Raw genomic sequence first — 26,704 nt, 5'->3', positions numbered from 1 at the left:
AAACTTGTTTTTGTAGCTAAGAATGATTTTTATATTTTTCAATGACTAGAACAAATAAAGAATAACATTTTGTGACATGTGAAAATTATATGAAAATCAACACTTAGTGTTCATAATAAATGTTCACTGGAACACTGACATTCATGGTCGAGTGTCATCTATTGCCATTTTTGTGTCACAACAGCAATGTTGAATACTTCAATAGAGAACTTACAGGCTGCAAAGACTAAACTATTCACTGTCTAGTCCTTTATAAAACAGTTTTTGGGGCCTCCCTGGTGGCGCAAGAGGTTAAGATGCAACCTATGAAGATTCCACAATCTCTGTGGCATGAGTTCGATCCCTTGGCCAGCCAGGGAACAACCCACATGGCGCAGCAGACCTGTCCTGACTCACCTGCTGCTCCCCTCAGCAGTGTACTTCGGTCAATCTGCCTGTTCTGTTCCCCACTCTGTCTCTGGTGAGCCCTCTCACACTCCCCCACCCATACCTTTGGCCTGTGCCCCAGCTCTTGTATGCATAAATAAATAAATCTTTAAAAAAATAAAAAATAAGTGAAACCGTTTTTGGGCCCTGGTCCAGAGCAACTAAAATAAATAGGAGGTTTAGTTCAAATCAGTAGGTCTCCTAACTTACATTGTAGGATTGAATTCTTCTGTTCTCTCTCATTAGCCATCTTACTGGGAGGTAATTTTGTTTAGATGTTAAAACGATAAGCTATGATGGTTAGAAATGTTGACCTTGCTCATATATTCTCTTGTTAGTGTTCCATTTTCCAACTTCTATGGTGCAAAGCTAATCAACTCATTTGACCTTATCAAGCCTACTTTTTTTTTTTTAAAGAAATATTTATTCAAAATAAGCCAGAAAGAAAAAGAAAAATACCGGATGGTCTCACTCATAGCAGGAATCTAGAAAACTTAAACAAGAAAAAGGAAAAAGAATAACTATAAGAAAGAAAAAAATCAAAATCAACAAACAACTATGAACCAGAGACACTCTATGGGGGGTGGGGGGCAGGGAAAGGCGGGATTGGGTCAGAATAAAGGGGTTGCAATTGTATGGGGAATATAAAAATAAAATTTAAAAAAAAATAAAAATAAATAAAACATTTATCTCCTAATTTTAATTATTAATTCTGAGTAATGAAAATATAATAGATGATTTTCCATATTTCTTTTTTATCAAACAACTTAATTATAATAACAAATTTGATCAAAAGAAGACTTATGATGTGGTCTCATTTATGTTTCATGTAGCAGTTTTAAAGCATTTTCTTATGTGATCTTTAAAATAAACCACTGAGTTAGGTATGAAAAAAAAAGATATATTTATTTATACATACAAGAGCTGGGTACAGGCAAGCAGTTATGGGGGTGAGAGGATTCACCAGAGACAGAGTGGGGAACAGAACAGGCAGGCTGACTGAAATACACTGCTGAGGGGAGCAGTGGGCAACACAGGAGAGGTCTGCTGTACCATGTGGGTTGTTCCCTGGCCGCCCGGGGATTGAACTTGTGCTGCAGAGGCTGTGGACAGCTTCACAGATTGCGTCTTAACCCCTTGCTGCCAGGAGAAAAAGTTCTTTATACTCTGCCTGAGGGTGATATTCCTCACATGGAGAACTGGGAAGATCCAAGCCAGGCTCCTTAATTTTTCCAAAGAGTTATCTCCTGTCTTCTGATTTGTGTATCAGTCAAGAACAAACGATTGCATTTTAAAAACTCCTTAGCTACCTTCCATCTCCTAGCAATAGCCTGCCAGAGAAAACTGTATTTAAAGGAGATCATATATGAGATGTATAAATTATTCATCATTTTCTATTTGGTTATGAAAACAGGATAGTTAATTTCTGCTCTTTAAGTGAACTGATATGAGCAAACAGGGACTGGGTTAGTTAGCTAAATGGCTATCACCAAGAAGTCCCCGAATAAAGTATTGAAAGAGAAGAGATGTTAATTTAGACTTCACATAATAGCCCTGAAGTAATTGTGCTCCATGTGGTCATTCAAGGACCCAGAGTCTTTCTCTTGTGTTTTGGGTCTCGTACAATGTTCTCCACACCTGCAGAATTGAAACTGACAACATTATGAAGTCTACCTTCTTGTCCACGTACCCAATGCACTTTTTGGATGTGACCTAAAAAGACATATTTGTTACACCAATACAGTCACATGACCACAACTAACTCCAAAGGCTGGTAAATGAAGTCTCTAGATCGGTGGACTTGGGATGCACCACCACTACATGAACATGTACCAGGTGATAACGTGTTAGTGACTACCACTAGCCATGCTAGTTGTTCTACCTTTTAGCCAAGTCAGATAATTATAAAGCAAAATAAATTCTTTCTATATCTTCTACCCACTGTGTAAATCCTTTTACCTGAATACCCTGCAAAATTAAATCACAATTTTCATCAGAAACAGCGTCCCAATTTTTTTCATCTTTTATAATTGCCATTGAAAGCACCATGGATCTTTAAGAGAGAGAATATTTTCAATACTGAATGATTACTAAATGATAAAGATGTTATTTCACAGAAAGGAAAAAGAAAGAAGGAAGGTGGAATAAAAGAGGAAGGGTAGAGAAAAAGAAGGAGGACTATGGGATATGGGGTGACACCACCTGACAGTTGGGGTGAGCTCTTGGCAGTTGGGAAAGTGAACAGCATTTCTTGATTTTTCCATTCTTCCCTCTCTCTCCACCTCCAATTGATTTCTTGCTCTTTTCTATGACTGCTCACAGTCAGGTGACCTTAGAAGAAGCAGGGGTCTTCCCCCTGCTCTCCCTGGTGGGTCCTTTTTCATTTTGCCTTTTATTTAAGAGTGAGCAGTCAAAATGGGAAGGATCTTATTAAATAAATCACTCCTGGCGATGTGCTTATAACCAGTAAGGCCAAAATGCACATGAAATAGCTGAAAATGGACTGCCTGAGCCCCGCATTTGGGTTTGGGAACTGCTACTTACTAACTACAATTTGGGTAAGTTACTATGTGCCAGTTTCAATCTCATAGGGCTTTTCTGGGGATTGTATGAATAATTTAAGTGAAGGTGTTTTTGCATCTCTTCTTATAAAAATATGATTCCCTCCGCCCTCCCCAAATATAATTTATCTTCAAGGTATTTCATTTAGGTTGAGATATTTTCTTTTTCTATATAAAGCAGTGGGAAGAACTTCTTGTCTCTTCAGGGACCAAGGAAGATGGGGTGTGTGTGGTCACTCAGGGCTGCCTGATATTTCCCCTCCAGCAATATGAGGATAATTTCATCGAATTGCTTGATTTTTCAAACCTATCCAAAAAGTAATGGTCTTTATGTGAAAACTTCTGATTGCTGGATATTGACAAAATGCCACTTCAATAGTATTTAAATAATACTGAACATTAGTAAAATAATAATAAAAAGTGCATGGAGAATGGAAGTAAATATAGCTTTTGTTGCCATTTGGTAATATTTGCCCAGAAAGATGAACTGAAGAAATGCAGGGAAGCTTTGACCTCCCATTACAGCATAAAGTGATGTGAATGCTTAACGTGGGCCCTTCTGAAATTTCCAGTAACTTATCCTGTGAATGTGCGATTGGTAAAAAAATTACTGGAAACATTTTGGTACTCAAATGGAGCCATAGTGAAGAAAGAAGCATGTATTCTAAAAATACATGCTGTGGCTTTTCTGAAAGGTAAATTTTAATAAGCAAATATTTAGACATTTATTCATATGCTTTTCAACTTACAGTTGGGTATCTTTTAGCATTTTAGACTCTGCACCAATTTTAGTCTACAAGCCAAGAAAATAATTAAAAGTGAAACTGCAAAGATGAGGTGGCCCTTTCAAGAGGAATGACCGGGTAATTCACTTAGGAGAGCAGGTGGCATGGCGGAAGAACACGACCAAGCAGCAGGTTTTTGCAGAGTTGACCCTCTTCTGAGAGTTAACCTTTGTGCTCACAAATAGTTATCTGAAAAATTTCTAAGGTATGAATGGAAATAACAGCAGATTGCATTATCTACATCCCGGAGGTCAGAGGTTCAGATTACCAAGGTAATGAGGCTTCAGTGAGCTGCTTCAGATTTGTTAGCTCTGTCAGTTTTTATAAGCGAGCTTACTTCAGGCATGCTATTATAACATAAAGGACCTGTATTGGTGAAAATTCAGCAGCCCATCTGAACAGAAGTATTCAAATGTCAGTTGAGGGGGAGAGCGTCCACCTTTATGAGTAGGCTTTTAAGATGAATCAGTTGGTGAAGGTGACAGAGAGGGAGGGGGAGGGAGGTGAGGGAAAATATATTACACATAAAAATCCATTGCCAGGTACAAACTTTGTATTTCCCCCAGAGATGCCTCAGAGAGTAGTCACAGGCATCAATTAACTTATATTCTTCCATTTAAATGGTTTAAGAAATCCCAATAGAGGTGACACAGGTCAGAAGAAACTGGCAACCTTATCAAAACCCCAGAGTGACAGTCTTTTGGAAAAGTGGATTATTTAGTGACCACATACATGAACTTAACCAGTACTGATTTTAATTTACAATTAATATCACCTAATGCTGGTTATAATTCACAGTCCATACAACATTGGGGAAAATTCACTCAGATGTTCTAAATGAATCAGAGGACATTTGTCATCTTAGGCTGCACAAAACTCAAAGGCTGATGGAAATCACATGATTACTATTGTCCAATTAGTAGTTATTTTACATCTTTTTATAGAATAATGGATGTATACTCGGGTGAGTAGAATTTTCTTTCATAAATATTTCCATTAAGTCTTCCCCAATAGATATACCTCTAGTATTTGGTTTATTCTGATGTTTTGATCAAACTATTTTGCCAGAGCTCCGGTGATTACAATATATATATTTCTTTGGTAACTTCAGTGATTTTTTTTTTTAATTTGATTGTGATACTGAGCAGTGCAAATGAATAGATCAGCTGTTAGATGCTATTTGATTGATCAACTAGATATGAACTTGCTGTTAGAGTTGTTTGTAAAGTGGGAGGCCTGTGTGTGAGCCCTTAGTAACACCTTGTGATCTGAATGGGGACAGGTGAGCTGTCCATTATAGAAGTGAGGCCAGTGGTATTGTTTGGGCTACATTTTACTGTATTAAACTGGAATTCTTTCTCTATCCAATGCTGAAAGTGATTCACTCAGAAAAACCACATTACCACACACCTAGTAAGGGAGTCTTGCTAATAAGTGGTGAGTTATGAGATGGGGCTGGGGACCTGTGCCTATAGGAAAGAACATGCTATTTATTGCAATAAATTAATACATGGACATTTCACTTATAACTGCCTGGCAGAAACTATACTCCCAGACCAAAGGGAATGTGAGATGGGAAAAAAGGCCCCATAAGGATGGAGAAGAGGTAAGAAAGAGAGTCATCTTTGAAGAATAGCACCGGGACTGCCACTCCTTACTATTCATATTAACAAAAATATTGGGCTGTTGGAAAAGTCATGATGCATTTTTGCTTGAAAAACACAAAAAATACATCATGACTTCTGAAAACCCAATAATTATAAACTTTTTCTTTTGAAATAATGTTAGACCTCCAGAAGTGTTGCAGAGAGAATTCCTATACACCTTTACTCAGCTCTGCCCAAAGTTGAAATCTTGCATGATTGCACACCTTTATAAAATCAGGGAGTTCGTTAACAACAATACAATCCTATTAACTAACCTAACATTATTCAAATGCTAGTAATCATCTCCTGAGCTCCTTTTTCTTTTCTTTTTTCCCCTAAGTTGAGGTATATTTGCTTACAATACTGTTTAGTTTTAGGTTTCACACCTTGATAAATGCATATGCTATAAATACCATGCCCACCACCAGTGGTCTACTTGCACCCACTTACTGACCCAGCTATTGGATCCATGTATCATGAATCCCCTTTCCATATGGTATATTCTGATTCTCAACATTTTTATTTATTTATTTATTTTTTTAATATTAAATCTTATTTTTATATTCCCCCATACAATTGCAAATGCCCCATTCTGACCCCAATCCTTCCCCTCCCACCCCCCACCCCCCAAAAAGTGTCTCTGGTTCATAGTTTTTTGTTGATTTTGATTTTCACTTTCTTATATTCATTTTCCTGGTCCCTTATTTAAGTTTTCTAGATTCCTGCTATGAGTGAGACCATCCGGGATTTTTCTTTTTCTTTTTGGCTTATTTCGCTGAGCATGATCCCTTCCAGCGCCATCCATGTTGCTGCAAATTGCATGTGTTTATCTTTTTTGAATGCTGAGTAATATTCCATGGTATATATGTACCACATCTTCTTGATCCAGTCATCTATTTTTGGGCATTTGGGTTGTTTCCAAAGCTTAGCTATTGTAAACAGTGCTGCTATAAACATAGGGTATTTTTGATTCATTTTGGAACTAATCCATGAAGAGAAATGAAGACATGAGCAGTGTACTCACTCGTTCTAGGCCATCTCTTGCCTATGGCACTGTGGTAGAGAACACTGGCCATGAGGTTGGCTCCTCTCTTGGGAAGACCCAACAACGTTGTCACACTCGCATCTGGAGTTGGTGTGAAGCCCACATTGCTATGTACAAACACCTTGCACTCATATCTGAAAGATTGAGTAAATCTGAAAGATTGTTTTTTTAAAGTCACACAACCATTTCTATTTTACAGTAAACAATACACACAGCCTTGTCCCTCACAAATAAGAACCCTGCCCCCAAATACACAATTTTCTACCCCCCACTACAAAATACATTATCTTCTTTTTTAACTCCCCACACAAAAACATATCATTTTCCCTTTGTAACTCTCCAGCCTTAACTGAAGTGTCAGGAAAATATTTTATTAGGAATGCTAAGCAAACAGCACTACTTAAAAAGAATGTGGTTTATCGTTTTCTCATTCTTATTGTTTCCAGAAGTGGTGAGGATTACAGCTCAATTCAAGATGCAATTACAAATCTGGCAACCTGCCAGCTTTCTATCTGAATTTGATCCAGAGAGTTTTATGCTCTTCTTTTGGGAAACTCATCCATTTTCAAATATCAGAATGCCTCATCACCATTTTCTTGCTATACCTCTGCTGCTTTCCCATAATCTCATTGGCAGACAGATAAACCCTTAAATTACATCAGAACTGTGACCAAAGTATACAGCATTCTCTGGTGGAGGGTTTTGCTACAGTGAGCTGTGTTTTGTATTTATTATAAACCAAATCAGTGGAAACTGAGTATTGCTTCATAGAAAGAGAAAACTGGGTGTGATGATGTGATATGTGACAGCATTTCCTCTGAGTCAAGTCTTAAAACAACAACAGGTAATGTTCCCAATTCTTCATCCCTTTTGGCTCTTTGGGACAGAAGATTTGAAGGTTTGGTTTGGCTCAAACGCACTTGGGTAGAAAAATGCTATTTATAGAGACAGGCTTTGATTGGAACACAGCTTGGACAAAAATCTTGTTTCAACACATGACCCTCCCTGGGGATGCTCAGGAATCAGGAAAATACTGACCTAGAATATTGGCACCTTATCTGGATTTAATAGCTCACCAACACACACCTCACATTCTATGGGCATTTTCTCCATAAGTCACAACTTACTGGTCATGACAACAAGGCTATGTTGTCATTTCAGGATTGTATTAAGTGATTTGATCAAAATGAAGCGAGGATTCTCAGAGAATTTTGCTATCACCTTTGTAAGTTGGTTTGTCTTGACTTGTGGCCCACAGATATTTTTGCAAGGCTCTGCCTTAGCCATATGTAAGGGCGTTTATCTGTTACTGGAGCTGGAGTTAAGAACTTGGTGATTTGGTGGAAGATATTTACCACTTTACTCCAAATAAATGCAGGTTTGCCCCACTTTCTGAAAGTATTGTTTCTGTGAAATCTTTCATAAGCAGAAATGGTGTAAAGCAAAGAAGCAATTACCAATCATTTATGTGGAAATTTTTTCATGCATTACCAGGTCCCCAAAACAACCAATTAAACCAAACCAATTAATACAAAACCTGAAATCACAATGCATCTAGTAAAAGCAGGAATGTTAGGATACAGACACAGCCTGCATAAAGTCATCCCCCAGGAAGGAATTGAGGGCTCTGTCTCTACAAAGATAGCAGCAAAACCAGGACTCTAACTGATATTTTTGCTTTTCACCTTTTTTCACAAAAGCAAAAATTCTCTGGTTTCTTTCGGTTACTGAAGACAGGTACTAATGCAGTGCAGGTCTCTGGTAAAAGCAGGTTGGCATAACTTGGTGTCCTGTTGGATTGGGAAGAGTCCTAAAGCCAATGGACTGATATCTTTATAAAAGAAAGAGAAATTTTGATACAGAGACACAGACACAGAGGGAGAAGATGGCCACGTGAAGACAGGGCTGAAATTGTGGTGACATTGCCTGGAGCTCAGGAAGAATCATGGCTACTGGAAGGTGGATGCTGCTAAGTATTTTTCTCTTAAGGAATTTTGGAGGGAGCCCAGTCTTGACAACACCTTGATTTTGGACTTGTAGCCTCTAGAACTGTGAGGAAATAACATGTCATTTTAAGGAAGTTGTTTTAAAACTAGGAAACTAGGAAATAAATACATTTGGTTTTTAGAAAGGGCTAAAAGTCTACATGACCAAGACAACAAAAAGATAATGAAGACGACATTTACTGAATATTTAATTTTTGTCTGAAATTTGCTAGATGGACTAGCTCATTCATTCCTCTCAAATACACTTTAAGCTTCTAATCTAATTCCATTTTGAAAATGAGGAAAAACAAGGCTCTAAGATTTATATATCTTGTCTAAGTCACCATGTCAGTTTCAAACCTAGGCAGTCGGGTTTCAGAGTCTGCTCCTTTCACCACGATGCTGATGGTGATGATGGTGGTAATGAAAAAAACATAATGACCCCCTGGTCTGTCCATAGTTATATGACTGTCCAGTCTCTTGGCCTGACCTTTGAATTATAGTTCTAGCAGAAGGGATAGATTTGCTTATACATCCAAAGTCTCACTGAATTTCCTTTATCACCTCAGTGTGTATTTGAGGGTGGAGATCGGGGTTGAGAGGGTAGTAAGTCTGTGAAAATGGAATGACACAAAGCTAATGGCTCACATGGGAACTGAACCAGTGACCTTGGCTTCATTAACTCTCTCCTTGAGTCAAATACTTTTAATTGTATTTTACTTCATAAAATAGCTTAAAAAGAAATTTAGCTAGAGTCTGGAGGCCTAATCTCCTTTCCAACAATATTTGGATTTTTCTTCCACATGTCTATGATAGCATACATTTAGTGGTCTTTATGGCTTTTGGTAATGCCTTTTTTGTGATTCTATGAGTGGAATTATTAAATCCTCTAGGGCCTTAATCCTTATGATGATGCCTTAAGCAATTTCATCATAATTTTGGTAGGGAAAAATGTTTCATATGGGTCTGCAGAAAGGAAATATAGATCCATAAATATATGTCATTGGAAAACCTATTTTAAAAGTAGCATTGGCTTTTTAAAGTCAAATATGACTTTAGTATTTATCTGCTTCATATAATAAATATTTGCTCCACTTTATAGATGAGAAAACTGAGACCTTGAGAAGTGGCTTTGCCTAAGGTTGCATAACAGGTTAAGTAGAATGGCTGGGATTCTGATCTTAATCTCTAATATTAAATTCTTCCCCCCTATTTATTACTTAATTATAATTTGATTGACAAACCAGTAAGCATTCACTTGATTTGCATTTGTCTTTTACATTGTAACTTTCATGGCTAAGTTAAAATTTGAGGCACACCCCTGGTGGCACAGCGGTTGAGCGCTGGGCTGTGAAGCTGCCTGCAACCTCTGCAGCACCAGTTTGATCCCCAGCTGCAGGCGAGGGTCCCACATGGCACGACAGACCTCTCCTGCCTCGCCCACTGCTCCCCTCAGCAGTGTGTTTCGTCAGTCTGCCTGTTCTGTTCCCTACTCTGTCTCTGGTGAATTCTCTCATCCTCCTGCGCTTCTGACTGTACCCAGTGCTTGTATAAATAAATAAATAAATATTAAAAATGAAAAAAATTTGAGGCATATAAGGTCTAACATTCTCTTTAATGAGATCTGAAAGACCCTATTTTTCTTATGTATGAAACTAATCTTTGTGTTTGTAAGTTTATATTTCTATGGTCTCAGAATTTCCTCAACTTCTAATTATGTTCTCATAAACCCAGCATTCATAATTTATGTAACGTCATCATTTACACCAAACCAACCAAACCCTATAGCTTGGCCTGGTCTACCTGAAATAAGCTCAGAACACTGACATTACCCCACAGTTGGGCAAAACCACCTACCACAAAGCCTACTTTATAATGAAATGCTCAGTATCTCAGAGGCAGATGGGTGTTTTGTAGACACAATGGAATTTAAAAACACAAAACACAGTATCCAAAAAGTGCTGGCAACACAGACCTGTATTGACTATCAGGGTTTACTTTTGTGGTCACGTGGCTGTTCGGGAGCTGTGGCTACTGAGGGTACCCCGCATTAGGAGAAATCATACTGATATCACTAGTCTGGGAAAAGATCAACATTTGAAATTCAAAGTACAGTTTCTACTGAGTGTATGTGACTTTTGCACCATCATAAAGTCAAAAAAATCCTAAATCAGGGACTGTATATATGTACTGGTGTGCATTTTACCTGTTCACATGAAAAAAATGCCTTAGTTTGCTCAAAGTGTCTTTTGACACTTTTTTTTTTAATTTTAAGATTTATTTTTATTTATTTATACAAGAACCTTGGTAGGATGATTCATGGGAGGATGAGAGGATTCACCAGAGACAGAGCAGGGAATTGAACAGGCAGACTGATGAAATACACTGCTGAGGGGAGCAGCGGGTGTACAGGAGAGGTCTGCCGAGCCATGTGGGACCCTCGCCCAGCAGGCAGGGATGGAACTGGCACTGCAGAGGCTGCAGGCAGCTTTGCAACCCAGTGCTCAACTGCCTGTGCCACCAGGGGAGGCCTAACATTTTGTTTTTTAAATGAACTCAGGTGTTGATTGTTGATATCAAATGGGATATTCCGCTTTGTTAATAGAGTAAAATGTCTAAAAGGAAAATTGCGAGGTCAACAGGCACTGTGTGTACATACAACTTACATAAATCAGTTTCTTCCCTAAATACTGTGTTCCTTAAGTATGTCTTGAAAGATGTGTTACTTCAACCATGGGAAATAGTTTTTGAAATCTGCTAAGTGAAAGAACACATATATTAAGTCTGTCCTGGTGCCAGTAAAACCAACAGTTTGAAGGTCAATTTAGGAATACCAGCTGTTACGATAGATAGTTGTTCTCAAAATGCTTAATTTGAGACTATCCTCAGTATCTTTGTCATCCACACACAGAAAATGGTAAACTTCATTGTGTTGCAGCCATGAGTATGGTATTATTCCTTGCAAAAGGTAATATATATTAAAATCTTGTTTATGGAACAATACTCATTTCAAGGTCCAGTTGTTATTACTCCAATGAATTAGAAAACTAGATTCTATTTAGATAATTAAGTTTTTAATGTGTTTATTTAATATGTAGATAATTTTATAAATGAATGAATAGATATTTTCTTGTTACTAAAACAATTGGTCTCAGAGCTCTCAGGTCACTTATAGTTTTGTAGGTTACTGACACAGAAATCCACCTGTTCCACAGAGTAAGCCCTTCTCAAGCTTAGAAAGGGGTTTCTTTTATAAATGATATATTTGATAGACCATTACCTCATTCATTAATTTGTTAATGTAGAGGAGGGCCTCTAAAATATTTTTACATTTATTCATTTTTCATTCAAGACACACCAGATAGAGCATCTCATTTAACCTCATCCAGTCAGGAAGTCTTTAGGTAGGAGGTGACATTTGAGCTAGGTGTTTGACAAGTGATATTTTGTTCAGTGAAAATATCCAGTGAGAAGCATTATTGCAAGTAAGATATGTGAAGGCTTGTATCTTGAAAGGGCCTGATGTGTTTCTGGAACCAATAAAATTCCTCAATGGCCCTACTGAATGCCTCAGGTAATTTTCATCAGAATTAAAAATGTGTCAACTTTATTGATGTCCTAACAGAATTCATGTGTCAATATTGTCACCAGTATAAATCATGCTTCTGAAAACACAGGCTGCTCAGTTGCTTTTTCGACTAACTCTTCTTCATTTCCACCACCTCTCAATTGATAACTCTTATACTGGCAAATCCTTTGTGGGAATGAATAAATAAGCAAACAAAAAAAAATTCAACACTGTTTCAACACTTAAACCTGCAGTTGTTTAAATTTCCATTAATGGTGGTAATTTTTTTAACTACTTATTTGCTGGTTCTAAAAATGCCACTGAAGTTTTGCTATTGAGCTTGAAGGGTAAAGATGATTACATTTCAAAGATTTTATAATCTGATGCATTTTATTTTATTCTATTTTTGTTTTTTTTTTAAAGATTTATTTATTCATTTATATGAGCACTGGGTACAGTCAGAAGTGCAGGAGGGTGAAAGAATTCACCAGAGCCAGAGCGGGGAACAGAACAGGCAGATTAACGAAATACACTGCTGAGGGGAGCAGCAGGCGGCAGGAGAGGTCTGCACACCCTGTGGGACCCTCTCCCAGTGGCCGGGGATCTAATCCGTGCTGCAGAGGCTGCGGGCAGCTTTGCAACCCAGTGCTCAACCACTGCGCCACCAGAGAGGCCCAATCTGATGCATTTTAGATGGTGAGTACCAGTTGCAACTATCCTATTCCTGTTTATCTACACTTATGCTACCAGAATGTAACCCCTAAAATAAATTTGCTGTAAAATAAATTTTTTCTATGTTATCTACTATGTTATTGATTTTAGAAACTAGACTTCTTTTTTTTTTTAAGAAAACATTAGGGAATCAAGCCTCCTGTGACAAAATGCATCCTTCCCAATTCAGAAGCTGATTTTCCTGAGGTAGTTTCACTCACTTACAAAGGATGGCATGAGGGAACTCGAGAACAGTGAGGAGCAGTCTCAGTGGAATTGAGAACCCACACTGCTCATTTAATTTAAATGGGAATTAGAGATATTTCCACTCATTCTGAATTGAGGGTATTGTTATGCCTTGCCTCCTCAGTGTTGCTGAAAATGGGCTTTCATTCCTAGACCCAAATTTTATTCACATTTTGATATTAAAGAAGAAAACATTAGGATCTACCTCATGTTGGTAGCTTAAAAGGTTAGAATTTATGTCAGGAAGATTTAACCATAGATTTTATGGCATATTTAGTGTAAGCATTTAAAATTGAACACAATCAAGTCCAATAACTCTTTGAAAAAAAAAGTTGAAAATATACCAATTTGAGTGCTTTCAGTTAAAGGTAATACTATTAGTGATTTCCTGAGGAGTCACCTGAAGCCTTTTTCCAGACTATAATTGCAAAAGAAGTATGTTATGGGATTTATAAATAATTGATTAGAATGGGAGTTAAGTTATTATAATCCACTTGCAGATATTTTCTTTAAAAGGGGAAAATAATCTATTATTTATCGCTTATTCCTCTTTTGTTAAGTCCCAAACAAAAACAGGGAAGTTTGTCACTGTTTTCTCAGCAGTTTTATCTGATCACTGGGAAGCACAGCACTGTAAGAAACTGGGCCACCTCAGGGTGGGTTGAGGCTTATGTGAGGGGTTTGCTGCCCTCTGTTAAACCCTGCCTGACTCACCTCATCGGCATCAGATGACAATGGCATGTTCACCAGATTTTCCAAGTGATGAAAATGTCAGCAAACCCAAAGTTATGGCTCCCTCAACAACTGTAACTTGGCTCTTTGGACAGAATTATTAAGGCAGAAAAGTTGAAACTGACAAACACTCTAAACCTCCAGCTACACTAAGTTTGTGTCTACACAGACAGAATAAGATTCAATCCTGAGGCAAGGACCCATGTCACTCAGACAAAATGATCCCTCACCTAAGGTAACCATGAGCACAAAGTATTTTGTCTAAACTAAATTATCTCAGTAGTGAGCTCGACATTCTTCTTTGCACATGCAGACATGTAGGAAAAAAATCTACAAGAATGATTTAAATTTCAGAAACTAATGACACAAGGCCTCCCTGGTGGCACAGGGGTTAAAGATAGCACTATCAAGCTATCTGAAGCTACTGTAGCATGAGTTCGATCCCCTGCCAGGGAGGTGACCCACATGGTGCAGCAGACCTCTCCTGTCTCGCCCACTGCTCCCTTCAGCAGTGTATTTCGCCAGTCTGCCTGTTCTGCTCCCCACTCTGTCTCTGGTGAATCCTCTCACCACCATTCCTTCACTCCTGGTTTACACCCCAGTTCTTGTATGCGTAAATATTTTTTTTTAAAAAGAAACTAATGACACATCTAATGAAATTGGCATGATTTCCAGATATTATAAATAATTAGTTAACCAAAATGGACCATTTGCTCAAAGAGATTGACTTCATGTTATATTTTTATATTTACTCTCACAAATGTATTCATTAAGGGATGTTCAGTGAATCTTAATTTAATTTTTTTTATATTAAGAGACATGCCATTTTAAAAGCTGATTCTAGATGTAGCTATGGTGATATCAGGTCAAGAGGGGAAGATATAAGTCAACATTCCCTTTATTGATGTAGGTTAAGAAGGAAATAGGGAACGGTGGAGTTTGGGGAGTCCAATAGGACACTACATAATTCTTCTCAAGGCATTGGAATTAAATTACCCTTGCCCCCATCCTCATACGCTTAAATAAGCAGCCAGTCAAACAAGTTAAGGACACAAATGTCAGCCAGGTCCTGGTAGGGCTGAAAGAAGTTGCGGAACTGCAGTGTTGTGTGCTCAGCCTTCCCCACTGCCTTTGGAGGGCCCATGAGCTCACCAGGACGGGTGGGGGGTCCTGGCTGCCTGCAGTCCGGAGGGGTCATGCCTGCATCAGACCTGACAAGATTATTTCTTAACAGAAAAACTCAACAGCACCTTGCCCTCCCCCAGTGGACTAATTTCCATGTTTGTTTTTGTCAGAGGACCCACACCTTGCCTTGAACTGAGGACCCAAGCTTTGTTGGACTTATATAGGGTAGAAGAACTAGAAAAAACATTCTCACAACATGAAACTGAGGCCATTTGTTTGGAATATTAAAAAGAAATGCACTTTTTTTTTTTAAATCACAAGCTGGTTTCATGGGTCAAAGTATTTGTTTGAATTAAAATCTTTGCTAGTTCTAGCAAGAAAAAAATTCCTTGATTTTCTGCTTCTTGAGGCCACACAATTTTATGATGTGTCTCCTTCCTTTCCAGAAGTACCTTTTGTTGGTATGTTTAAGTCAACTTAGACTTCAATTGAATTTGTGGAGATTTAACTTTATTTCTTACCTTAAGTCTTGGATCTGGACTTATTAGGTATCCTTAGAGGCATCACTACAGATTTAATATAAAATTTTGGCCTTGGTCCTAATTCTTTAAGTTTTTAGGTCTGCTACAAAGAAACTAAATTAACTTTCTGGGACTTATGTTGCTTTCCTGCTGAATGATCTCATAGCTATAAATCAGATTCATTTATTAATAGTCAGGGGCTATTTATTTAGGAAATTTCTATATTTAAGGCAAAGAGAGTTCACAGGTCATACAAAGCTACTTCTCCATATGATTTCCCTGGGGAAAGCTGATTCTCTAAATAACACTGTGTGAGGGCCTCCCCAGTGGTGCAGCGGGTTGAGCTCTACACTGTGTAGCTGTCCACAGCCTCTGCAGCATGGGTTCAATTCCTGGCCGACCAGGGAGATTCCCACATGGCATGGCAGACCTCTCCTGTCCTGCCCGTTGCTTCCCTCAGCAGTATTTTTGGTCCATCTGCCTGTTCTGCTCCCCCCCCTCTCTGGTGAATTCTCTCACCCTCCCGCACCTCTCACCTGTACCCCAGTTCTTGTATGAATAAATAAATCTTAAAAAAAACAAACAAAAAACACTGTGTAAGGTGTGTATATGCATTTGATTTGTTGTGTACATATGTATGTACATGTGGTATGTGTATGTATGTGGTGTATCTGTGGTGAGTATATGTTTGGTTATTGTATATGTGTGATGCATGTGTATATATGTGTTTTGTGTGTATGTGTGCTGTGGTATGTGTGCATGCATATATGTGTGGTGTTTGTATATGTATGGTGTTTATGTATGAATGTGTATAGAGGTACGTGTATGTGTTTGTGTGTGAGTGTGTCTTCCACTAGACTGTAAGTTCCTTGAGGGCAAAGGCTTCACCTTTTTCTCCTTATCACAGAATCTCAGCATGTAGTAAGCAAAAGTCATTACTGAATAAATTAATTTCTCCAACTGGATGCCAGATTAAATAAGTACTGAAACAAAAATAGTAGAAAAGTGACTAATGACCATCATAATTCAGGTTCAACAAAAATGATATGCTACTGAGCAACCATTTTTAACTTAGAAAAACTGCGCTTTCACCGACCCATTCTATTGTTGCATAAGATTTATGTGCTATCTAACTTTAAGAACCTTATAATATCAATGAATGTTTTTACACCAAAACCTTTTAAGAAGGACAGAGGAGTTTCCCCCCTTCCCCAGAGAATAAGAGCACAGTTAGTACTCCTAAGGCACAGAGAAATTAAATAGCTAACCCTGTCCTGAGTCTGTCACTGAACAAGTGAGCCAGGGATTGAGGATACAGGAGTAGCGAAGACAAAGTTCTGCCTTGCGGTGGGCTTGACGACACAGTGGGGCATCCAAACCCTTAGCCATACCAGGACAGTATAATATGACGGTGTTATGTACTGGGAGGTGTTATGGAAATACTCCAAAGGGCAGTGATCCAGAACAGCACCAGAGTGAGCCTGTAGGCCCTCTGGGAAACTGCTAGGCCAAAACTTGAAGGCTGACGCAGGCAGAGGAAGGGAAACAGTTGCAATGGGGAAAAGTTGGGGAGCGTGTCAGACACACTTAAAGTATTGCTGATGTGCTGGGATGCAGAGGCCCAGGAGAATAAGAAGTAGAGGCAGGGCCAGAGCTATGAATAGGATTCAGAGAAGAGCAAGGCAATGTGTATGTGTGTGTGTGTGTGGGGGGGGGGGGGAACTAGACAATCAATTTGATAGAAAAACTACTAAAATGTCTGAAAAGTTTCACAAACTATATTTGCTTTTTTAAAAAAAATCTGATTATATTGCTTGAACTCATGGTGGTTTAGAAGTCATTTCATCCCATCCAATCCTCTCATTTTACAGATAATGGAACTGAAGCTCAGAGAGGCTAAGTGACTTGCCTAATGTCACCACCCTAGGGTGAAATGGAGTCTGGGTCTCCCTCTGCCCCCATGCTCCCTTTTTCCTGAGATTGTTAGTTGTCCACTCCTTGATTTCTGGGAACTCTGAATTGGATTCTTTCAAGTCCCAAGTCTGTTAACTAAATATTATTTTGTAGACTGAATCAATGACTTAAAACAATTTTTTCCCAGAGATAGCAAGCTTTGGATACATGCCCTATAATATCCCCATTTTTGTACATAATGCATGTTTCCAAATGCCTCTTTTAAGTTTCATGTATGGTTTGAGTTGTGACAAAGGCAATAGGTTAAGGCTTAAACCTCTACAAACTCGACTTCAAAAGGCTTATTTTAAATGTGCAGTGAAGATGGCAAATATTGAACGTGCTCACTGTTGCAGTTGTATGATTAACACCACAGATAATAACTAAACATGTTTTATTGCATAACTGATAACATGTTCACACAATGAAGACACTAAGACACTTTGAACTATTCAACATGCCCCAAACTAAATGCCAGCATTTGTTTTTATAGTTTTGTAATCTCACCTGCTAAGACCCTTATCTTCATAAAACCACAGAGTTCCTGAATAAATATTGTGCCACAGATTTAAATCTTCTGGGGGATTTGATGCAAGTGGTTGCTGGATTTTACATCTCAGAAGCTCACATCTAAAGCAAAAGACAAGCAGAAACATTGGGATTATCTCAACAAATGTTATTACCAAAATTTAGGTTGTTGTGTGGTATGAGTGTTGGTGTGTGCATGCAAACGGAAAGAAAACATCTTAATTTACAACAATGAAGTTTTTTCCAGATGATCTTTTTTTTTTCCAGGCTGATTTCATATATTCAATTATTTTCAGTTAATCAGCTACATTCACATTTTTCCATTATCAGCAAGAATGATAACATTTTCAATTCCTTCTATGTCAGATTTGCCAAAACTCTATGGTCAGTTTCACACAAAGTAGATATACAAAAATGCTTATAAAGTTAATGATTTCCTAAGACCTGTACTAGCAATACTTTATAAACAATGATAATATTATCAACTTTATAGTCTTGGCTGAGTGTCAAGTTTGGGTTGTTACAAACCCATTTAAAGTCACAGCTCTTTTCTTTCATCTGTATTCTTGACCACATTCTTTACAAATTTCCAGATAATAACATGACAAAGAATTACTGTGTTAACTTTGGAATTTTGAGGCATATTTGTTCAAATGAATCATTTAGAAAAAGCAGAAAGTTTGCCTGACAAATACTAAAAGTACATTAGGAAAATCAAATTGAAGATTTTTTAGAGAATCATGAGAACAGTGCTGATTCTCAAGGGATTTTAATTATTCACAATATGATATTTCTACCACAGATAGTTTCTATGATTGTATATAAATCAAGATACATAATATTAAATTTTATAAAAGTTATGAGGTATTCAATAATTAATTAGTTCTATGTTTATATGTGAGTAAATACCTCTTTCCATCCTTTCTAGAGAGTGAAGACTGTGACAAAACCCAAAAGCAAAGTCACTTACTCTTACCTCAGATTGGGTCCTTTTGGCCTTAATGGGGGTTGCCAAGAAATCCCAATGTAGGATTCACTTATCGGGATCACCAGCAAGGGGCTGACATCCTGGGGCAGGGCGGGCTCGGTAGTGATATGGGCAGATAAACTCTCTGTGCATCCTCCCAGATACCTGTTCTCCCCTGAGCAAGACACAATAGTGACCGAATAATTCATGAAAGGCTTCAAATGCATGATCACATGACTGAACATGGAAGAAGTAGCATTAGCACTGGTTATCATCACATGAGGGTCAGGCATGCAGATCTCGTAGCTAAGCATGTCTCCATTCTGAATGAGTGGTGGATTCCAAGTGACCTGCAATAAAAGATAAACTTAGAAGCTATGCAACAACACAGGAACAGAGCAATTCAAGTTCATAAGGCCTAGAATTTTGCTCTATCTGGTTTTCAGTTAAATTTTTTCTAAATGCCTACTTTCTACTTAGCCTTTTGCACCAGACATTAATGAAAAGTTTGGGATCAATTAGCAGTACACCAGGAGCCAAATGAAATGCTGTGTCCTGCATTTGGCTTTCGTCTTGATACTTTCTAGGACTGACAGAAGAGTACACACCTTTGTGATTCATCTGCACTGTGGGTGTTCTGAAGGACACAGAGCACACTTGGAGAAAATTCACACATCCATGGGCATCAATGGGGGAGCAGCAGGATGTGATCACTTTCTTGTTTATAACTCAATTAAATAAAACCTCAGAACACCTCTCTTTGCATTGTTGCATTGTCAGTGTGTGCTCTAAATATGTCACTACTCTGGGTGTGTGTGTGTGTGTGTGTGTGTATGTGTGTGTGAGTGCACGTGCGCGCGCATGTGTATGGGAGGGTGAAACATTATTTACATTTTCAGTGGATGCACAATTGAGTTCCTGCAACTCACTTGTGCATAAATAATACAGAAAATAAAGTCATGACAATGTGTTATTATCAAAGATAAAAGATGTATAGAAAACTTAAATAGGCAAGCAGAGGATGATTCTGTTTAACTTGTGAACTTAAGCATTAGAGAAAAGAAACAACATTTTGTAACGGAATATCATTATGTTTATTTAACATTCTCTTTCTCTTCTGACCAACTTTTGTTAAGGTCATAGTGGCAACCCACTCATGCTCTTTTTGGGGGGGGGAAAGGAGGCTTGAAAAATATGTGTCAGTCATGTAAAAATCACTTATTTATTGCTATGTTGATCTCTTTTATTGTTGCCTTGCAAGGCTGCTTAAATTCTGGAATACATAGTTCATCTTCCAAGTAGATCATAAGCTTCTTGTTAGCAGGATACAAACTGGAGGCCCACTCAATGCCATGGATGCTGCGATGGAGTTCAACAAATACTTGCAGTCATGGTCAACTGGATTCTATATTTTCCTGCGCATACGGTTATTTTGAAATTTTAAAAGACACATTTCCATAAAGTGATGCATTGATACATTATGTGTGGAATTTTATATAAAATCAAAATTGAAAAGGAATAATAGAAAAATTAGGATGGAGAAGAAATGACCAAAATGTTCTACCTAGTTCAAAAGAAAAAATGTCCCCCCAAAGAAACAGGAAATGAGATTTTGTTGTGATTTCTCACTAAGGATTGACAGAACAGGCTTGTACCTGGTGTCATCTGGAGAGTGATCATCATCATAATCGATGACTGATGTTTTATCAGATGTTACTACATGACTTTGGAACACAGCTAGTTTTAGAAATTCATGGGGAGTTCTACAGTGTTGGGGTAAAGAGAAGTTTTTGATGTGCTTGTTCTTTGGGAGAAGAGAGGATTTGTCTGGATGTAAGAAAAGACCAAAGACCCTAAAACATGACAAATCTATAGTACCGACACAGGATTCCATTAATTTGTGGTGCAATGCTCTCTGCAGGCTGGAAAGAGGGGTCAAGGTAAATGCAGAGGGCTTCTTGATACTTCTAAGTGGAAAAAGGGAGATTTTGCCATTAAATTTCATTTGATGGGAGGTGGAATATAGGGATATATCATATCACACATGATATTCCTTGCTCTTGAACTATAATATTTGGAGAACTCAGGTCACAGTTTGACAGTTGGCAATACCTGTTGGGAAACAGGAATCTGTGTCTATATAACATTTTTAGAAGGACTTATATAACATGGTGGAGGATGCCATTTTCATTCTAGGCAGTGGCATTGTCATTCTAGGCAGAAGGGATCTAGGGGATCACCTTCCTGAAATTATCCTGGGGATCATTAATAAAAATAGTGTGTCTAAGATTTTTAAGCAGTCAGCTTGTTAAATACTAAAGTTCATTCTTTACTATAGTGGCCAAAATACGTAAAAGTCAGGTTAATTTCCAGCAGCCCTCTATACTATATTTACTACACATAGGAAAGATTATGAAACATGGAAATCTAATCTAAGTGTTATCATAACAATTACACTTAGATTAGATTTCCATGTATCTCTTAGTTATTTTAAGTTTTTAAAAAATAGGAGAGGTAGGTGGGTGGGTCTTTAAGGAGCCACTGACATTTACCAACTCTTTCAGATCTGGAAGAATCAAGACACCTTCAAAGATTCCTTTTGAAGGCAAACACGTAAGAAGTCAGGTGAAGTGACTGACTACTGGGGAAAGGTATCATACATGTACAGTGTATCTTCCTTCCTGCCTGGTCTCCATTAGACTATATATAATAACTTCATTTACAAGAGTGTGTGTGTAGGTTGATATAATGAGTTGTGAAGGGGTAAAGAATAAATGTCCCTGATATTTGATCTAGTCTCAACAAAAGCCACATCTGAGCAAATCATATATGTGGGCCCTGGTTTTCTTTATCTAATGTGAAGAGACAATGGTGAGACAATTCTTGCTCTCCTGTCTAATTACAGGATTGTATAATTCTAGACTACTTAATCAATTCAAGATAGAACCATACCACAAGGCCCAAGAATGTGGAAATGTGTGAATTCATACTGCTGTGCTTTTGAACAACCAACTCTCTAGTAAAACTTCTCATACAGAATTAAGTATACAGTAACTATTTTTAGAAATAAAATTAACTACTTTCTGGTATGTTTATTCAAGCAAAGCAAATATATCCACACAGTGTAAACTTTCTTTTAATTATTTTTATATAAAAAATACCCCTTAAGCTACAACTTGATTTTCATACTTATAGATTATGGACACCTCTGATCACTTTTTTCATATATATATAACATTTCTTTCACTGCTGAAAACAAATTATTCAGTGTTTATTAGACTGATATCTATTTTAATGCTAAAAACAATATATCAAAATGCATACTGTATCCCATTGTGTTTCTTTTGTATTGACTAGATAATAATTGCTATGCCAGAAAGTAAAAGTATGTTTACTTCTAATAATTATTATTGGTGAATTGCTTTATGAAAAGGCTATGTTAATTTACTTTATCACAAACAGTGAGTGTCCTCACACTCTTAAATAACTATTTCTTTTAACTTTTGCCAATATTCTTTAATTACTTCTTTTTAATTAATTTACCTTCTTTTGATTTTTATAAGATATAAACCTTTTCAAATATTACTATTTGTATGTTCTCTTATTTAAGTTATATATTCATATTTATATCTTATTTTATGTTGAATTGCCACTTTATCATAAATTATTACAGGTCCTTTGAATATGATGGAGGAATAATATATTTTTCAATTACATGTGGTACAGAAGTGTTTTTCCAATCTGTCTTTTGGAGTCTGACTTCATTTTGAGAAGCCTTATGTCTTACCAAAAAAAAAATCCATTTTTTACTAACTATATAGAACACTCCTAAAGATAATGAGATTCTTTATTTTGTCTTTATAAAGAGCTCTCCTACCTTTAGCTCATATAAAAAATTCCTTTATTTTCTTCTAAGCATTATTTTCTTCTAAGCATCAAATTTTTTGATTTATTAGAAGTTAGTTACAAAATGATGGCAGGATCTATTTATTTTTCTTATATGTGAATTGTCAGTTAGGCCAGTACCAATTTTAAAGCAAGCCATCCTTTCTTTTCTGATGAAATAAAATGGTACTTTTCACAGTAAGTCAATTTCCCCCATATACTTTACCCTTTATCTAACTTTCTAGTCTGTTCCCCATCTATTTTTAGGCCAATGCCATACTACTATGATTCAGTGGCTTAGAGTTGGTACAAACACTGAGGGAGGGTCTTATCTCATTAATCTTTTTCTTCTTTTTTTCAAAGATTTATTTCTTTATGCGCACAAGAGTTGGGGTACAGGCCAGAGGTGCGGGGGGTGAGAGGATTCACCAGAGACAGAGTGGGGAACAGTACAGGGGGACTGACTGAAATACACTGCTGAGGGGAGCAGCAGGCGAGACAGGAGAGGTCTGCTGCGCCATGTGAGTAGCTCCCTGGCGGGCCAGGGATGGAACTCGTGCTGCAGTGGCTGAGCATAGCTTCAAAGTGCTGTGCTTAACCCCTCGCACCACCAGGAAGGCCCCTTATCTCATTAATCTTTTATTTCATGATTTTCTAGACTATTTCAACCATTTAGTCTTCTTTTTATACATCAAAATTATTTTATTCAGGTTGAAACAACAACAACAAAAAATGATCAGCATTCTGATTAGAAGAAGTTAGGTAGTTCTGCTGACTCTGAAAGGATTGACAAATATGAATTTAGTCCTTCCGTGGAGGAAGACAGCACAGTCTGCACTTACAGCAGCACAATAAAGCAAACTTGGTATAGCTCTTGGATCTCTGCTGCCTGTGAGTCCTAATTCTTACTCCTTATATAATTCTAGACTGTTTACTTAATCTCTAAATTCTCAATTTTCCTGTCTGTGAAATGGGGCTGCTAATAATATCTACCTGTTTGGGTTGTAGTAAAAATTAAATAGGAGCAATTCCTGGAGCTTAGTATGAACGCAGTAAGAGTAGTTGTCATGATTATTGTTTCATTTCCTACCATGGAGTTTATCATTTTTTGTAATGATTGATTTAAACAGACATCAGAGCCTAGTTCATCAAAAATCAATGAGAATGGTGATGACATGTGAATAGATTTTTAGAAGCATTACTGGAATATTCCTGATGACTCATTGAGAACTTTTGATTTTCTATTTATGAATGAGAATAAATAAAAGGTGTGGATTTAAAAATAATTATCACCACATATTTCAGGTGCCTTCTAGGAGAGTGTTAGATTCCTGACTTGGTGAGTTCTGGGAGATCCAGCTTCCTAGTCAAACTCATCTAACCTCTCCTAAACTGACATGTCACCTGTATTGTTTCATTCTGGGAGAAGCTGCATAGTCAAAAGAAGGATTAAGAAAAGAAAGAAAAATCCAGGCAACCTGTCTTGGATACTCTTTGTCATTTACATATCTGAATCAAGCAAAATTTTACATCAAGTCATTGTTTTTCTGAAAATATTTCTTTTCAGGTCTGCCTACAGAAAATTGTTCATTATGTAATGCCTTTGTGAAAGCACTGTGTTCATGTCACATCATCTGGGTTTGTTCTGCTACCAAAGTTTTGCAGAATTCCCCCAGGAATATAAAGAAGTCATTTCTGGAATGATCAATAACTGGAGGGAGAGGGAACAAAACAGAGGAGCACAAAAGACTGTGGTGATGGTTCTTGGGTGTCTTGGTGGTGGTAATTTTATGGGGATTACACCTGAGAGGAGAAATCAAAGTTGCACAAAAATGAACAACAATGTAAAAATATATAAGTAAGTTAAACAATATAAATAACTCTATTTGTTTGGGGTTTTCTTTTGCTTTTTTATGCTAAATGATGAATGATTTTTAAAACGCCCAATTTATATAATAAACATTATGCCTCATGCAATTCCAATTAATTTATTTTTAGTGTTTTATCAACAGAATTCTGTGTCCTATTGAAATATTCCTATCAAGAAGTGTGTTTCTTTGACCAGTCTTATCCTGAAATCCATGGCTGAAGACTTTCAAAAATAGCTTTAGCTTATAGGATAAATTTTATTTCTTCAACAGTGGACACCACTGGGCATCACCCAGTGTGTGTGTTAGATGGGGGTAGAGAGAAACAGGACACAGATCCTAGCAATAAAGTCAACAGATGAACTTTGCTGTTATGCAAATGTCTTTTGTTTTGAGCTCTGGCGAGCAGACCGTTGTAGCAATGCTTTTGGCAGTAGTACAAGACGGAATTCATGGAAGCATGTGTGTATTTACACAAAAGAGGCTTCTAAGCTACAAAACTCCCTCCTGTTTGGTTACACTAATTTCCCTTGAATGAAGTTTGTATGCAAGCCAAAACAATGGTAGTTATCTTGTCCTCTAGAGTTCATTCCCAGTAGAATGAGGTGAATAATTGAATACTTTCTAGATAGCCCCGTAATATGCTATTTTCTTTCTTTCCCCATCATTGTGATTCTTTGATCATTAAAAAAATATTAGAATATTGGTAATTAGAACTTTTTAAATATGCTAATCCATTCCTCTATATTTTCCCATCTCTTTTCATTTTCTGATCTATTTAAATCTGACGTGGTGGTTAAGCTAAGCATCCCATTGTGGCATTCAAAGTATTTCAGGTGTGTGAGGCAAATGGAAGCATCTCAACAATATAATTAAGAGGATACAGGGAGAAATGAAAAACTGACATCGAATTCAAGAGCATTTGGGCCAAAGGCCAAAACCCAGTTTCTCCAGTGAATGCCTAAAACAACAAATGTGTGCGTTTGTCAGTAGGTGGCTCTGTTCAACACAGAGTCGATTCAGGGTAAACTCCTCATCTGCAAAGGAGAAAGAACAGTCAGCCTCTTACCTTGGCTGACTCTGGCCCCAGCAATTGCATTGAGAGTGGCTGGACCCCAGCAGGTCTCGAAGGTCTCGTGGTCACTTCTGCCCAAGCCCTGCTGTTTGTACTTCCACTGAGGGTGCTTAGCAGTACTCTGTGTTTGCATATGGTCCACATGCTGAGATCACTGGTCTTGTCAATAAACCTCATGGGATGACTTCTTGGGAGTGTCGCCAGCATAGTCACTTCCGCCTTCCCTTGGACTCTTCTCTCAATTGCGAACTTTTCCACCAAGCCGTTGGGGTGGGTGGGGGATTGCCAAGATAGAATCACAGATGTGGGGGTATCTGAGAACAGCTCTGGAGCTGGGATGCCTTCTGGTGCAGCTGGCAGTGTCCACACAGTCTGGGACTCTGGGGACAGGGAATACCCTTTTGCAGTATCGGCCTCAACCTGAAACTCATAGGCAGTGTGTGGACATAACTGGGTTACCATGCAGTTGGTGACATTTCCAGAAGTTTTCAAGTGGAGACCACCTTGTTGGTAAATGTTATAATGGGTAATAACCCCAATGCACTGCAAAGTGTGCTGCTTGGTCACCAACATCAGTCTTGACTTCATGTCTAGAAGAACAGGTGGGTCTATGGGTCCAGGTCCTATTAAGTGGAATAAATCTAATAATTAATACTTCCTGGAAACATCCCACAGCTCCTCAGAATAAAGTTAAAATGTGTGATTACTTTCCTAGAAGGGTAGGAAATAGATCAGTTCGTAAAGGGCAATAAGTAAATAAGCTCCATAAAGACCAGAACCACGAAGGCACAGCTCATAAATGAGCAAGAAGCACTTGTTGACTATTACTGAACTAAATCATCATGTTCCTCTCCAAGAGAGCTTTATCAAAATCATTTATCTTTTATTAAGGCCAATGATTAAAAATACCATGAGAACTTTTTAAAATGTAAGATAGAAGAAAAATGGACAAGAGGGCTATTGTCACTGAAGTTCTAGCTCTTGCCATATTTTTTCTAGAACGCACAGTAACTAATTATAATCAATAACCTATCATAACAAACCTGAGTAGTTTACAGCCCAGTAAAATCCTTCAGC

General features: G+C 37.7%; 1 protein-coding gene across 1 annotated transcript in view; it reads right to left on the bottom strand.

Annotated features, from left to right (window-relative positions):
- USH2A (usherin) overlaps window positions 1-26,704 on the bottom strand; it is a gene marked incomplete at both ends in the record, with an annotated part of 619,110 nt that overhangs the window by 179,947 nt on the left and 412,459 nt on the right. Inside the window, 4 exon segments of the mRNA XM_084245562.1 lie at window positions 6,443-6,615; window positions 17,812-17,934; window positions 18,809-19,149; window positions 25,622-26,250. Of these exon segments, the coding sequence (XP_084101688.1) occupies window positions 6,443-6,615; window positions 17,812-17,934; window positions 18,809-19,149; window positions 25,622-26,250 (1,266 nt within the window).

The sequence above is a fragment of the Talpa europaea genome (assembly GCF_964194135.1).
Source record: "Talpa europaea genome assembly, chromosome: 10".
Classification (NCBI taxonomy): Eukaryota; Metazoa; Chordata; class Mammalia; order Eulipotyphla; family Talpidae; genus Talpa; species Talpa europaea.
This window is presented reverse-complemented; position numbering and strand designations above follow the sequence as displayed.